Source organism: Phalacrocorax aristotelis, chromosome 7 (genome assembly GCF_949628215.1).
Source record: "Phalacrocorax aristotelis chromosome 7, bGulAri2.1, whole genome shotgun sequence".
Classification (NCBI taxonomy): Eukaryota; Metazoa; Chordata; class Aves; order Suliformes; family Phalacrocoracidae; genus Phalacrocorax; species Phalacrocorax aristotelis.
In genome coordinates this window covers 1,634,219-1,650,550 of record NC_134282.1, presented here as the reverse complement: position 1 = coordinate 1,650,550, position 16,332 = coordinate 1,634,219, and the positions used below count along the sequence as shown (strand labels likewise).

Here is a 16,332-nt window from a genome sequence, read left to right as displayed (position 1 = left end):
CCCCATGCCCACCGCGTCAGCCTTCAGGCCCGTGCCAGCGCTGCCCTGCCTTGTCAGCAGCCCGCGGGAGCTGTAGCAGTCACAGGCCCCTTGCTGGCCGTCCCCGTTCCTGTCCACCGCGGGCCACGGGAATTTTATGTCCCTCTCGTGTCTCTGCTTATGTCAGTGTCCCATGGCAAAAGGATAAAGATGATTTAATTTCCACTCTGTCGGCTCTGCCACCTCACCCCGTGAAAGCCAAAACTGGAAAAAACCACCAGTCAACTCCCGCTGTGGTTTGTGGGAAGTTGCTTGAACAACAATTTGTTCAAGCAAAATCGTTCAACTTGTTCAAAAAATCACTGAAGGTTGGCTGTGTTTGGTTTTTTCAGAAAGATTGTGTTCTAATATTATTACTTCTGTTTTAATTTTGAGGTATGCAGTTGCGTGATCCTCAAGAAAAATTCTGATCTACTTATTTTTCACTTTTTCTTCACACGGAGCGCATGCGCAAAGTCCTTCGGGCCAGACCTCAGCTAGTGTAAATTCCATTGTAAGTATAATTGATCAACATGTTGAAATAAAAATAAATTATAGCAATAACTACCCCAGAGTAACGATGAATTCATGAAAAATGTGTGGTAATGAAAAAAGCCTCTTCTGGGCTTAATTTTTAAGCAGAAAAGCATGTTCACATTGTAAACAATAGGATAGAAGGCCTTGTTAAAAAAAATCCTTTATTTCGCTTTGAGAAATAGGTCCCTGCCCTCAGTTCAAGTAAGTATAGACTAGACCATTTTCAAATCAAAAAGAGATTTTGAAATATTTGAAGCCACAGACAAAGTTTATTTTGAAAACATATTTAAAAATTGCACAGTTATAAATACAGGTAAATAAATACAATTTAATATGTGGAAAAGAACCCAAGGAAGGCATGCTTCCGTTACAGTACAAAAATACTACATTAAATGTGGTGCTCTGCCAGTAGTAATCTGTGACCTTCATAAATTTAACATGCCCAATATGCACATCGTTCATTTTTGAGGAAATCAATTATTTTAAAGAGCAGTGCAAGGAAACACCAAATTAAAGCATCGGTAAACTACAGGTCTGTGTTTAATATCATACACAGCCGATAATGCACTAAGTATACAGAGGCAAAGTTACCTGTAGTAAGAAACTAATCTTTTACTCGGTATGTACTTACAGACACAGATTCTCAATCTGGGTCGATACGAACCTTTGTAAGGGAATGTAAACATTCAGGTGTAGGGCTGAACTCCCACCTCCCCACCCGCCGCCCGCCTCGCTGCCAAGGCTCGCACCCGCGCCTCGCTATCAACCCAAAAAGATAAGTGCGCGATGTAAGTCTGCAGCAGCGGCGGGGCTCTTCAGGTGGCCCAGGTGAAAGTATCTGCCAACCCTATAATCGCTTCTTTCTTGTATGTTGGCTTAAAAATAAAGCCAAAAAAGCTGATGCGAGATTGCAAAGGTTTTCAAACAGTTTACAGCGTAGAGAAGAAGCTGCACATGATGCCTCTCAAAACTATATAGTTTTATTTTGCTCTAGATACGTTATACTCTGATATATAAAATATATTTATAAATGTTTTGATTTTTTTTGAATTTACAATAGATTACTGATATTAAAAAGGCTATTTAAATTAAAGTTCTAGCCAATGTCGATGGCATTCTGTAAATGGGGAAGGGGGAAAAAGATCAAAGCACGTTAAGTCTTGACCATGCAGGTTTGCTCAAGGGGCTGTCACGTGCGCAAGCATTTGTAAAGTTACAGCTTATTTTAGGAATCTTTAGATTCCCTTCTCTCTCTTTCCCGTGCCTAATGCCTATTGCGGTGTGGGCTGAGGCCCTGAAACTGTCTGCGGGTTCTGTGACATGCTCGGTTTTCATATTGCCTAGGTTTGGTCAAAGTGTCAGTGATCTCTTCGTGCACGGCACTGCTTTTCTCTGATTTATTTCACCAGTCCAAAAATAGTAGAACTATAATGAAGGGATCTGATTTCTAGCCTAGATGAGGTTTGAATAGTAGCTGATACTGTATTGCATACCCGCCTTTTTTCACAGGTGCAGTGCATTTTGTCTATCACTTTCACCTGTGACTACTCGGTATCGGTATTTTATAAATATTTGTTACATAAATTCACTGTACAGACTAAGCTGACAACACCGGTGACCAGAAATCTCCGTTTTTCACCTGTGCAGGTTCATGCGAAGTAACTAACGCGTCTCATTTTGCAGATGCACGTTTAGGCAAAAGAGATCTATAACCAATTTAGGTTTCACTCCCAATTCTTGCTGGCTCCAGCCGGCAACGATTTAGGCCTCAGGCTTTGCCTCTGTGGCTGCCAGTGATGTTATCAGTTGTCATTTCTGCTGTGGTGGCTTTTGTGTTACGGAGGCCCGTGCTCGGTGGGTGCTCCTAGGGTCACCTGGCTGATCTGTTGGTGTTGTCAGGGTCCTCCTCCCCAGCTGACAGACAGGCCCAGGTTCTCTGAATTGGCTCCTTAGCTCTTCATGCTTCGCTTGGCATTCTGAGCTTTCAGCTGGGTTAAGTGTCCGCAGCTGAAATCAGCGGATGCGGCAGACACTCAGATCCTGTGAAGTGTTACATCTGCCTGTTTCAAACAGGGCAGTCAGACACTGAGCTGCCGTCGGAGCTAGTGGGCAAGTTTGAAAAGCCTGGCCCGTGGTACAGAGACAGTTCAGATTCACTGGTTTGGGGAATCTTTTGCTCTGCTTTGGTGGTATCTGGTTTAGACTAGAGAAGACAATGTGAAAATCCAAACACCCGGCTTTGCTGTGCAAGCTGCACGCATTTAGCTTTTTAATTCTTCAGAGGATACTAAAACATGTCTGCAAAAGCTGTTCCTGCAGATGTCTGTCATTAATTAAACACTTGAAGCAAACATGAAGTCTAGAACATAACGTGATTTTGAAGGATGGGATTTATTAAGGGGTCTGCGTTTGGCCTAACCTCTTCCAAATAACACGAACGACTCGGTTTTGAGTTTGGCAGAAGCAAAGTACTTTAAAATATCCCATAGAAGATACCAGTCAGTAGCTTAAAGATACCCTATGGGTGGGTCTTCTGCATGCATTCTGTAAACGTATACGCAAGTAGCATTGCTGCATGCTTGGTGTTAATGTTTCGGTGCGGTTATTTGTTAAGGTAGTTGCATGCAATATTGTCACGTGAGGTTTGGTGTCATTTCAACCTCCCCCTCAATATTTTTACAAGTGCAGATAGGTATATGTGCTTACTTAAAGGTCAGATCGATTCTTCAAACTGACATATACCAGTCTATTGCAACAGGGTTTCTAGAGTCAGTACGGTTTAAAAAGGTCAGCAAGAAATGAGGCTACTGCTGTCATGGCAAAGCCTTATTCCATAAAGAATCACTTTGATTTCAGAGCCTGTTCAGCATGTGCAGCGGTATCAGAGGCCAGCCCTCGTCCCGTAACTGCGTACACGCACACGAGCTGATCATGCAAAGTGCTGAGCACTCCTGTGAAGAGCACAGGCTTTCAGTGTTCAGCAGCTTAATGGATCAGCCTTGTAGCTCGTACATATTCATAAAGCTTTGCAGAGGAGGGGCAGTCACAAGCTGGGGTTAGGAAAGCATTTTTTAATTGCATGAAATATAAAACAGACAAAAGACTCAAAAACTTGGAATCAGTTACCTGGCAGTGATAAATCACCTCTGGGGAAAGAGGAGAGTAACAAGAAGGGGAAGCAGGTGGGAGAGGATGATAAACCATCGCAGCACTCTAATTTGGCGTCTCCCCATAGATGCTGTGCAGTTGTAATCCTGAAACATCTGCAAGTCTCTTCCCTGCTGAAGTTGCTAGTCTCTGTGTAAAATTGCTTCCTTACTTAGACCTGAGCGACCTTGTGTCGTGTGTTACCTTTCGATTTACTCAAGTGGCGACCTCGCCCACGCAGCCTGCGGCACTGCCCTGCTCCCACGCAGTGCTGCCACGTGCAGCAGCTGCTGTTTGCCCGTCTTCGTTCCTCGCACACCTGGGCATGCCAGGGGTGACGGGGGGTTTTGGCCTGGCCAAGCTCACAGGGAGCACTGAGAACAGGACCCAGATTTCCTGTCTCTCGCTCTCAAGCTCAATCTGCTACTGATCAGCAGCCGCCTTATTTATCCTACCTCATGCTTGGTTAGAAGTATGAGTAGAAGAATTTCCTTTTTGGGGTGTTAATATGCTACAGCCTCCTCACATGTTTCCTCTTGCTGTTTCAGGCAAATATACATGCTTGCCACTGACTAAAAAACACCACGAGGAGGTAGATCAAAGCTGTACCTAATCCTGTCTTCTGCACTGACGGTGCTTGGCATGGGGGCTAAAGGAGGACGGTAGAGCCCAGGATACTGAAGAAGTCCCCAGAAGTGCCAAGAGCTGCTGAGCCTGACCTGTTCAGGGCGAGGTGAGCACAGTCACTGGCCGCTCTCCCACGCAGACCAGGCCAGAGCTGGTGTCTGGCATGAGGAGATGCGCCACTGTCCCCTCTAAGTCTGTCTGCTTTAGTCTTTCCCTCGTGCAATGCCTTGGTCAGTGGAACGTGGTTAACTGGCCATAGGCTATCTAAACCACGAGGAACAGCTGGGATCATCTCCGAAAGCATGCCCAATCTCTTTGGATAGGCTTTGCAGGCTGAGTCCTGTGCAGCAGAACTGCTGTGCTCTGATGACCTGAGGGCCTGAGTACCCCCTCGGGAGGCAGGGTTCAGCACCGGTGGTGTGTCTCTAGGCTTACACAGACAACTTCCCTTGTACCGATCGCACGGGTTGGTCACATGAATGCGGTTTTGAGCAGCGCATCCCAGTGTGAAGCAAAAGCTACCTGCTTTGTTCTTTTTGGGGAGGCCAGGGGTTGCATTAGGTTTTCCCAACTGAATTGCTCTGTTGCTTGTCCACATGCTAGAGGAGAACAGGTTTAGTGAACTGCCACCAGTATCGAATGCCCCTTGTCATTCTGACTCCGAGAAGTCAAGCAATTGAGTTTTTGTTTTTTCTATCTGAAAGGTATAAAAATAAAGCTCCTGAGCAGCTAATTCCTCTGGATAAGCACTGACTATTCTACCCCACAACACAGAGGATATTCTAGAAGAACTTGTGTGATGGCAGGGCATCAAGCAAAATCTAAGCACATATGCCTTTTGCTTTACAGCCTCCTCTCAAAGCTGCCTCCCTCCTCTCTTATCGCTTTCCAGATTCAATTGCACTGCACCTTCTGCTCTGCCTTATCAATAAAGAGCTGTCACCACACATCGCTGTCAAAGCAAAAGAGCAAACTGTTGTCAGCAGATATGCATACAGCAGCCCACTTAGCTAAAATGACATTCCCAGGCAGTCCTTGCTAACCAATCCTTAGAGAAAGTTGCAGGAATCAGTTATGAAACGCTTGAGAGATAAATAGGAATAGACACGTAAACAATGAATTAATAAAGCACTATTAAAAAAAAATCCTGTAGCTGTTTCAGCATCTCTCTCCTGTGGGAGAGTGAGGGGTAAGCCTTTTACTTTTTAATGAGAATTCATTATTTTTATTTAACAAACTATAGTTGGTGATTAGATGCAGTGATTACACTGTCTTACATGGAATTTTCCCTTAAGTGGTTGCTTAAAATAAGTGTCAGCTGCACGAAACTTTGGGTTTGTACTGGTGAAACTGCCCAGTCCCAGCACAGCTTCTTTCTCTGTGATCTGTGCTGTTGGATTTTATTTTATCCAGCTGATCGAGCTGGATTTTTCTTTTAATGCTGTTTACAGGAAATGTGCTATTTGTCCCAATTTAACACATTCCAAAGCTACCCCGCACACTGAATTCCTGACTGCAGATCAACACCGTAACCATCTAGTTACATTTTTAGTTTTCACTGTTTAGGAAAAATATTAAAAACATCAGCAACTGAAAATTACCTCCTTAAAAACTTCTATTCCTGTCTTTGATTGACACATTCACCTTGAGTTAAATGTGTTTGTAGCCAAATCAATGATCCATTCAGCCTGTGGCAGTGTACTGCCCCAATACTGTTCCCTGTTTATCCGCTCGGGAAAAATTAAGATGGGGGGTGTGTATATATATATATTTTTTAAGCAGCTACAACTACTGATGTTATCTAAGGATTTAGTCTGCTATCATGGAGATCACTGAGACTTTTGCTACTGCTTGCCGTAGCAGCAGGATCAGATCTTAGTCTCATCCTACAAGCATTACATAGACCAATTTTTTCAGGGAAAATTTTCCCTTGAGCATGGTCTGCAGGCATTAACTCTGTGAAGACTTTGCTTTTTTTGCAATAAAGATCTGTGGCTCATTATGTTCTGAAACGACATAATTCATATATAACATGTATGTGCATGCACATGCATGTATGTGTGGAGTACCTGATGGATGCATAACAGAATAACCTTTCTAATAGATATTGCAGAATATACTGTATTTGCATTTTTTTAAACAAAAGATTCTTGAAAACCCTCTCATCACATTTCAGGAAATGATATTTGGTCCTTTATGCCAACAAGGCTATCCTGTACATTCCGTTGTTAGTAACTAAACCAAAAGCATAGCGCTATTTTACAAAAACAAAGATTAAAGTGCATAAGTACATAGAGAGGTGCAGATCCTGCTATGAGCTCCTTTGAAGCAGACATACTCTGTCCAAGAACAGGGGTAGCTGGTTTAAAAAGCAACAATTCTAGTGCAAATTACCACTTCTGCCGGCAACACTTGGCCTTCCCTTATGCACATGGCCTAACCCCATAGACCTCCATGTCCAATGTTCCTCTTAACATTGCATGTGGTTTACAACTCTGTGGGCCGGCAGAATTGGGCCCAAATTAATCAAAGTACCTTTGGGAGCAAAACTTTTCATGACTGCCAACTAATAAATATTCAGAACAAAATACCTCCATTTTACATGCATCTATTTTCAGAGCTATGTTAAAAGTGGACCTTGAGAAGACTTTTCAACAAAGAAACCAGAGGGTGGGGAATGACGTTGTAGGGCAGAGTGATGTCAGCATAGTGCGATGAGCTGCTAAGCAGGTTCCTTGGGTGCATTGCTTGCCATTCTAATGTGCAATTACGATTATCTAGGTTTGTTCTTAATATATTTTTCTTTGTATAGCTGTGTATATATAGAGGGATACAGCTTGCATGGGATGAAGATTGCTCAGAAATGGCTATTTCATCTAGTTCAGGGCTTTGTCAGGTTAGCGGCAGCTCGTTTCAATCCTTTGAGTTTGAATTTACAATATTTTGTGCTTTTGAACTTCTCCTTTTTGAATAATGTCCGAGAGAATTCCCCTATTGATCTACAGCCATGATAGTTTGGAAAATGTGGTCATTTTGAGATGAGTAATAAAAGAGTTCTCTGTTTCCTAATACAATTCAATCATTTTCTGGGTATTTTTAATTACGGCTCTAGATTGAAAGCTCTTAACAGAATGTCTAAATCACCCACATTGGCAGCTTGGAATAGTTCTGGCTGGTCCATCATAGACAGAGCAATTCGAAGTGCTGCCCAAATATTGCCTGATAGAGCAGGGTGGGGAACCTGTTGTTGATTCCTGCTCTTTCTTTGCAAACTGAGAGCAGTGAGAAAATTGCTGACAGCCTCTCTGTAGGGGAGAAGAAAAAAGAAACAAGCAATATAATTTGCTTAACAACTAGAGTAAAACTTTTCTAAAGTGCTATGCTAGGCTCAAGTATGTTATTTTACAACACAGTTCATCAGTCTCTGTGTAATTCTTGCTTGATTTTCTTTGAACGAGTAGATGTAGCTTGTAGTAATGCAGAGCTCAGTCTAGTCATACATCTGGGGAGATTGTCGTCGTTGCTGTGTGGCTCCCCTTCGTCTTAACTGTCTTAAGCTGGCAGCTGGGGCCCTGGAATATCACCCTTGATTCCTGAAGGATGTACTGAAAGCAGCTTTGAGGGCATTAGCTACTTGAAGCAGTTTAGCTGAAGTTTCCCTTCCAAAGACAGGCTCTTATATTTTCTTTTAGAAAAGCTCTTAAGCACAGGACTAAGTTTGAGTGTGAGAGCAGTACCACTGGTTGTAAGGGTACTTGCACTTAGAGCAATAAAACTGCTTAAGCAGCGTGCGGAGTGAGGGACTGCTTAAGCAGCGTGCGGAATGAGGGATTTATTTTCTTTTGATAGAAATTGAGTAGTTCTGTTATGTGGAAGTCGTGGGTATAAGAAGAGTATCATTGCGTTGTTAGTACTTAGTCAAATATACTTACAACATGTCACGAGAGATTGTGTAGCTATATTCTGATTTTTTTTTTTTTTCTTAGAAAGCTCCAGCTAGAAAAATGCATTTTTGCTTGGTAGTTATGATCCCTGACTTTTTTATATATGCATCTGTGTAGCTTACCTGTATGCCCCTAGGTTTATGCAGCTTATCCCTAAGTTGTATCTGGACCTAATGAAGCCGGGTTGTATTTCTAGAGCACGTGTGTAGGCCTCGACAGCTTCTTCGCTTCGATCCCCATTTGCCAAGGTTGCTCCAAGACGGTTCCATAATGTATAGTCCTGGTGGGAAAATGAGGTTTCTACTCTAGGTATCAAAAAAGGACATAATAGCTCCTTTTTGCTTGCAGAGTAAGGAGGACTACAGAAAATAACAGTATTGTATCTTCTCTTAATTGGCACGGAACATGAGGTTCTGGCACATGATTACAGGCAACTTTATGTAACTAGTACAATTAATCAGCACACAGCTAGAAATTGGACATGTATAAATCTGCTTCTAAATGGGACTGTCTTGTAATTAACATTTCTATTTCAGGTATTAAAATTTTAATGGCTGAAGTGACATCTCATTAATATTTGCCTGATCAAGAGGGGAGAAAGAAAATGGCCCATAAAGCTAAATTCTTAAAAATGTAAAAGCATAAAATGTACCTCTGGCCGAACAGTTAAAGCAGCACTAAATGCATCTATTGCTCTGTTAAATTCTCCATTCAGGTGGAAAAGAACTCCAAGTCCTGTCTGCAAGTCAGGGTCTATCATGTCACCGTTCTGGTGAGCGGCCTCCAGGTACAAATCCTTTACTTCTTCAAGTAATGAGCTAGACAAGGGTGAAAAATAGCTTAAAGTTCCATCTTACAATTCTTTACAAATATTGCAAATTTCTGGCAGAGCCAGAAATTAAAATCCTTGTAGTGGATGTATCAGAAGTGATATACTCCTAGAATTTGAAAATAAGCTTGTTCGATTTCATCACGGCAAAGATTTACTTCTGGGTGCTGTTGTGAACTCATGTCTGGAATAAAAAAGTCCACCCATATAATGAAGAGCACAAGTGTGCTGGGGGGCGGCTGGGGGAGCTGGGGGGGTTTAGCCTGGAGAAGAGGGGGCTGAGGGGAGCCCTTCTCGCTCTCTGCAGCTGCCTGAGAGGGGCTGGAGTGAGGGGGGGGGCTGGTCTCTGCTCCCAAGTCACCAGCGACAGGACGAGAGGAAACGGCCTCAAGCTGCGTCAGGGGGGGTGGGGGTTAGATTCAATATTAGGGAAAATTTCTTCACCGAAAGGGTTGTCAAGCATTGGCACAGGCTGCCCAGGGAGCTGGCGGTGTCACCTTCCTTGAGGGTATTTAAAAGACACGTAGACATGGCACTTCGGGACATGGTTCAGTGGTGGGTTAATGGTTGGACTCAGTGATCTTAAAGATCTTTTCCAACCTCAGTCACTCTGTGATTCTGTGAAATCGAAGTGCAGCTATGAACCCACGTGAGGTAACATGAAGGCTTATTAAAACTATAACAATCGGATGAGTTTCTCAGGCGTAAAAGAGTTCTTTGCTGGCAAAAATAGTAGTAATTCTTAAAAGGAATAGGTCAAGTGACTAGCCAAGACCCCTGAAGAAAGATGCCAAAATTTAAGACTTCTGTACCCACTGTAGGCTTCATAAAACCTTTGCACTGAACACCAGGTGTCAGCGGGATGAGGCCAAACTGGAATAACACATTTAGCAATTAAGCAGAACTTGCAAATTTTATTTTTCCTTTTACTAAATTTTCTTGTCAACCCAGGGCTTGTTAGTGATAAGGCTAAAACATAAGGCCTGTCTTCCCAATGACAAGCAGTGAGATAGCCCTTGTGTTTTAGTTCTATAAGTCATGTTTATGCCTTTAATACTTTATCATGCATCTCACAGTTAAGAGATACTTATTTATGGACCCCATGAAATCGTGATGAAGGGCTGCCAACTCAGGAAATTTTCTGTGATTTAAAAAGGCTGCCGGCTCCCATTGCTGTACGCAAGGCTGGAGGCAGATAAAATGGACGCCCCGTTTCTTTGGTTAGAACCAGAATGGCTTTTAAACAAGCAGATGTTCCCTCCCAGTATTTTTAGTGAACTGAAGCCATGTCCCACTGCAAAATGTCTGTTATTCCTGGATTCTAGTGGCTTGGTTAGGATATAGGAAATACGATGAACAGTGGGAAGACCACACACATGTAGAGTGGGATGCAAGCCTGGTATGGATTTGGAAGCAGACGAAGCATGAGGATGTGGGGTGTGGGAATACAGAGGCAGCACACAAGGTCAGAGGAAAGCGATGGGAGTTGAGGGGAAGCATCTCTTTTTAGCTGTTTTTCGTTGGGGTTTTTTGTTATTTGGTTTTTTATTTTTTAGCTTCCAGGGATGGCATAAGATATAGCCTTCAGTCGCTAAGTCAAATGTCCCGTGTGGCTTCCCACTCCTGCCCCTAGAAACATTAAGTCTTCTATTATAGGGAACAGGCTGGACTTCTACAGAGTCAGGGGCACAGCATGCACCATCGTTTCTAGCGATGTCGTTAGAATTTCCACCATGAGGATTTATACTGCATTTACCTTTCATCTGATGACTTAGACATTCTCCTGGTAAGTGCTGGGGACCCTTTTTTGCTTTTCACTATATACTTGTATTTTGGATTTTGCTTTATCCAGTTTCTTAGGGCCTGATAGGCTTCTTGTCGATGGCCAGTGTTCGTATAACTTACAGCCAGGGCCATCAGAGCTTTTAGGTTGTTTGGCTGTAGCTCCAAGCACCTAGGTAGAAAATAAAAACATATTGAGGGTTTGGGGTTTTTTTTAGCCAAACACAATTCTTGAATTCTTCCAAGATAATCTGTGTAAAAAAAAATCACTCACACAATGAAGATCTACCCAATAATACTTTCGAGAGAGGGACTTGGTCTCATTTTTCTGTGATAAGTGCATTATGCATATGTATATACAGACATACCCACGCACACTGCATACACACATATGTACATAAACATACACATACAGTTTTATTTTCACCCTTCTGGTTTGAGTAAGTACAGGTAGATGCATTTTTTTTTGTACTTTCTGTCTAGTAAACAAAGAGAAGCTGTATGTAAATTCAAGCAAACACTTTAATATGGTTTGCAGCTGTACAAGGAAGTATTTTGAAGAGAAAATTTCTTCCATCCCTATAGATCTTCTCAGTCATCCTGAATTCTGTTTTTCTTTGATAAAGCTGAGGCCAGTCAACTCAAGCAGACTTTCTACGGTCAGATACCATTAACTGAAACTGGAATCTATTCCATTTTGTGAACATCACTGTTGCTTGTTTCAAAACTGCAGGGATGAGCAAGCCCTAAATCAGGCAACCCCTTGGATTTCTGTCCAGGTAGGCTAAGAATTTACATACAAACAAGTTAGAGTATCTGTAGGTGAAATGACTTGATGGTTAACATTGCTAATGCAGTTGCATATGGAGAGGGTACTTGCTTCAAATGGAAACATGAATGCAGAGCATACTGTGATCTTCACATCTCTCTCAACTGGAAAACGTTGTCAGTTTAGTATTCAGCAGCTGAAAGGAGCTCATTCCAATTAAGAAAACCTCTTCATTAAAGGACAAACTACAGAAAATATGCCAAGTATCTAGTGTATCAAAAAGGCATTTTATTTGCATTAGGCCTAATTCATGTTTATCAGGCCATGTCACATTTCTTTCGTGCAACTACTTAAATTACTAGATTAAACATTGCACTTTTAAAATAAAATATTAAACACTAGTCATTCCTCCGAAGTCACTGGGAAGCTTTCTGTATGTCAATGCTTTACTTAGTTAACTAAATGCTTGATGTTACAAGGGAAGTAAGATGTTAAATATACCTAGGCCTTCATTACCTAATACTCATCAGACAGATCATTTAGCAATTATCTTCATCTACCTTTGGAGGGCGACAATGGCTGCCTGCTCATTTTCATTCTCTGCCTGTGTTATGCCCAGGAACTGCCAGGCCTGCAAAAATAATCATAATTGTGTTAGTTTGTTAATTACACCCAACTGCGAGCAGAGTTACGACTAATAGCACTGTTAAGCAGTGGGGTGAATAAAACCAGCAGATCTGTCCAGCACCAACTAGTGATTTTTCTGTGGCATACATACCAACAGGTCAGATCAATGCGGTTTTGAATATCTTTGGGCCTGATAATATTTATAATCAATGAATGCGAGTGTATTTTGTCGGTGTATGATCACATGCTGATTTCTTAAATTTGAGTTACTGTACATTTGAAATGTCGCTAGAATTTTACAGAAGACTGAAGAACAATTATTAAGTTGTATAGGATTAAGGTATTCTAGAGAGTCTGGGAGTTGTCTCTGCTTTTTAAAATACTCCTGCTTAGTTTAATGTAGCAATAGATTCAAAGAGACCTAGATACTGACACTGTAAATCTTTTTCATGTTTCACAGAAAACAGACTTTAAATAATGCGTATACACTCATTGAAAACACCAATACTGCAGAAATTGATATAACTTTTAAAAATTTATAAACATTTTTGTTAAATCAAAAATGTTCAACTTTTCAATAGCAGTGTTTAAAAGTTTGAAAACAGGAAAGGAAAGAAAGGTTTGAAATATTGTCACTTTCGAATGTTTTTAAATGACAGCTTGGAAATTCTGTAATTTCAGAAATCGATTCTTATCTTATGAAGAGCTCACCTTTATCCATTTCAAGGTATACACTATTCCAAAACCACTGTTAGCGTTCGATCTGTTTCAGTCAGTCATGACTAGCAAAGGTTGGGACCCTGAAATCATTCAATCATTGCATGCTAAAGGGAGTGCCCTTGTCCTTTATCAGTAAAAGGCACACAGGCGAATACCTCTGCATCATTGGGTTCTTGTAGAATAGCAGCCTCCAGGTATAAGATTGTAACTGGCAGGTCACCTTCTTTCATTTTTTTCAGTCCTTCCTCAAAAGCACCAGGCCAGTCTTTGAAGGGATTCTCGGTATGGAAATAATAACCCTGGAGAAGAGAGATAACGGACCCGTGAGGAAGCACCGTAGCAAGGAATGGCAGCTCTATAAAACGAAATGAGTCACGATTTTCCAGCTGGATGTAAACATCCGTTGTTCTGTGAAAATGGTATGAGCTCCCCCATGAAATTTCAATGACAAGAAGTGTAAAAAGTCGCCATCACTGGACACCTGTTTCTGCTCTCTGTTTTTACTTTAGCTCTGAAATTGTCCTTACTGGTACTCATGGTGGGCTCTCCTGCTCCCATCAAAGATAATGGGAACAACTCACACCGGCTGCAGAACTGAACCTCATATGAGCCCAGTACGTCCAGTTTGGTGATACAGAGGGCACATCAAGCCGCTGACTCCCTGCAGCGCTTGTAACCTGATGTCTGTTCAGTTCATACCCTGAAATCTTTAGTTAACCTTCCAGATACAGAGCAGTGTTGCAAGCACCAGAGTTTTAGGGTTTCTTTAAATTTTGCCTCTTTCTTTTCTTGCCACTGCAGTGTAAAGGGTGTGTGCTAGTATCAGCTACATAATATAAATCAAATTAAAACATATAGTGGAGGGGATGAAGAAGAGAGACAGAATCTCTACCATTTCTATCCTCAACAGAGTTTGAATGTGCCAGCCCAGTTTTTTTTATTTGGTGCTCTTCCTTAAGTGCAGCTTAAGTAACATTTCCCAAAGTGTTAACTTCAAAAGTGCCCATGATCCAGCAGTTTGCATTGTGTCCCTTTCAGCTGAACTCAGGCAGTGTGCCAGTCTGAATGCATTCCCACTACGGTGAGGCCTTTTAAGTCTACCCCACTGACAGACAATTAGAGAGGATAGGCTGTTTTGGGTGAAATTAGCTTCTATGTCCCAAGAGTTTTCCTGGGTTCCCTTGAATAGCTAGGGCTCAGCTCAGAGTTTCACAGGAAGGACGTACTGTACTAAAACCCCCTGTGTTACCTTCTCAATGGTTGAGATGGTGACTTGCCCTGGTGCTTCCTGGTTCTCTGAAATCCAGTTTCTGCGAGCCATTTCTTCCCATTCTGCTTGCATTTTGTCCCAAAACTCTGTGTCTGACTAGAAGAAAAAGAGGAAAAAAAGGGGAGGAAAATTAACAGCAAAGCTTTAAAATAAAACGGTAACCTTTTTATTTCTTTCTACTAGTGGTCTGAGTCTCGCAATTTTGCTGAGTAGTATTAATTCTATTAATAATCACACTGACTGAAATACTACAGCTTGTATTTGGAATTCCATATAATTAAATTTCATCTCTTATGTTGGAATGCATTTTGTCAACAGAAAACTCTATCTCAGAGGCAGTGTATGTTCTGTTTGAAGCAGGATTTGCAGCAGCTTACACTGCATCTTATTGATGCTAACAGCAAATTGTTACATAAAAATTGAAGGAAATGAATGCTGCTAGTCCCTGTCCAAAAAAAAAAAAAAGAAAAAAAGAAAAAAATCATCTAAGCATACATGCTAAAGAATAACAAAAGATAAAACAGTTTAAAAGAGAACAAGCGTTCCACTTTGGTATATTCAGCGTCATTTCAACTGTGTAAAAGAGTAATGGCAAAGCTTAGAGGGTGTTTGCACAAGAGAATTAATACAGATGGGGCTTTTTGACGTAGTGGAGAAATCTTAATACTGCGAATATACTGTGCTGGTGAGAGGAATCTGTAACAGATTAAAAAATTGTTCAGTAAGATTAACATTCAGCTCAAAGGCAAGAGGGAAAAATGCACGCACAAGAGAAACCCAAGCGAAAAAAGAATGAGATGCAGGATGTGTAACGACCAGAACGAGGGAGCCACTCTGGCTGCTAGAAAATGATGCCAAAAACCAGAAGTAGGATTAAAAGCAAAGAGGGGAGAATCCAAGGTAAGGTGCTAGTTTTTCAGCCTCCACACGTCCGTCATAAGCCCTGAAAAGCAGTTCCACAGCAGAATATATGCTCAGCACTACGAGCCTTTGCAAAGTTCTCCAGTTCCTCCAAGGTCATGGCAAGAACCCTGGTGAACTGGCACCACTGAGGGAGAGTTTCTCAGCTTATTTATGGCAAAGGCAAGAGCACAGATAATTCTATTGAGGTTTAGACAGAACTATTTGAGAGTGAGGTGCTAATCAAAATTAATTTAAGTCATTGTAAACTGGTCCAGAGAGTTTTGCCTGAATCATCATTATAAGACTGACAGCTTTGCTCCTGCTCCACAGCCAGGCATGATTTGCAGAAATAGAGCTTAGTTTGGGATTGTGTGACTTGCTACAACCCTCCTTCTTAGGCGCTTGGAAAAAGGAAAGCGCAGGCTATTAACAGGTCTAGAATGAGTCAGCAATGAGGACATCGGGGATTAGGTGTGAAGGGTAAGGAGGACTTGCACTGGCTGGCGGTGTGGTTGCTGTAAATCATAAGGCCCTTTACAAAGGGCAAGGTGTGTTGCCTCTCTGGAAACGTAACAGGCATTTCCCTTTGGCTCTTACTGTAGCATGTGCCTCCTGATACACACCGCTTTCTTCCAGGAGACTCGGAACTGTCCAAATTACTGGATCTGTGAAGGCACCTGCCATGTTCCTCTGTGGACTAGGAAACAAATGTGAATCCCTCACCCCTGGAGAGGAGGTTTCACTCTCCGTAACAGAAGAGAACAGAACATGGCAACTCTGTGACACAACGACTTCCAAGGTTTCAAAATTTGCTTTCATTCCAAATTTGATGGAAACGCAGTCTTTAAAATAGCTGTGAGATTGTGCTGAAATGTCCATGTGGGGTGTGAAAAGGCTAGGGTAATGAATCGGATCGCTCCCTCTTTTGCTCTTAGCCATGACCAGAGGCACTCGAATCCCTTAAACTACCCTGTTCAACAGACATCTCTATCAGCTGGTTTGCATTCAGTGCGAATCTGCGCTGCATTGAAGAAAAAATTACTTGACCGTGTTTTTACTAGCAGTAATTTTGAGATTCAGGATGAAGTAAAGGAGTGGAAATATCCCTTTCCTACAGGTTAATATTAATAAAACTACTGAAAAGTAATTAGCAACGCCT

At 41.9% G+C, this 16,332-nt stretch overlaps 1 protein-coding gene across 1 annotated transcript in view; it reads right to left on the bottom strand.

The window, feature by feature from the left end:
• Nucleotides 1-813: 813 nt before the first annotated feature.
• Nucleotides 814-16,332, bottom strand: part of PEX5L (peroxisomal biogenesis factor 5 like) — a 118,309-nt gene continuing 102,790 nt past the window's right edge. The window contains exons 8-14 of the mRNA XM_075098415.1: nt 14,250-14,366; nt 13,156-13,299; nt 12,214-12,284; nt 10,859-11,056; nt 8,926-9,091; nt 8,396-8,553; nt 814-7,634 (exon numbers count right to left, since the gene is read on the bottom strand). Of these exons, the coding sequence (XP_074954516.1) occupies nt 7,430-7,634; nt 8,396-8,553; nt 8,926-9,091; nt 10,859-11,056; nt 12,214-12,284; nt 13,156-13,299; nt 14,250-14,366 (1,059 nt within the window). The 3' untranslated portion in view covers nt 814-7,429. The remainder of the gene's footprint in view (nt 7,635-8,395; nt 8,554-8,925; nt 9,092-10,858; nt 11,057-12,213; nt 12,285-13,155; nt 13,300-14,249; nt 14,367-16,332) is intronic.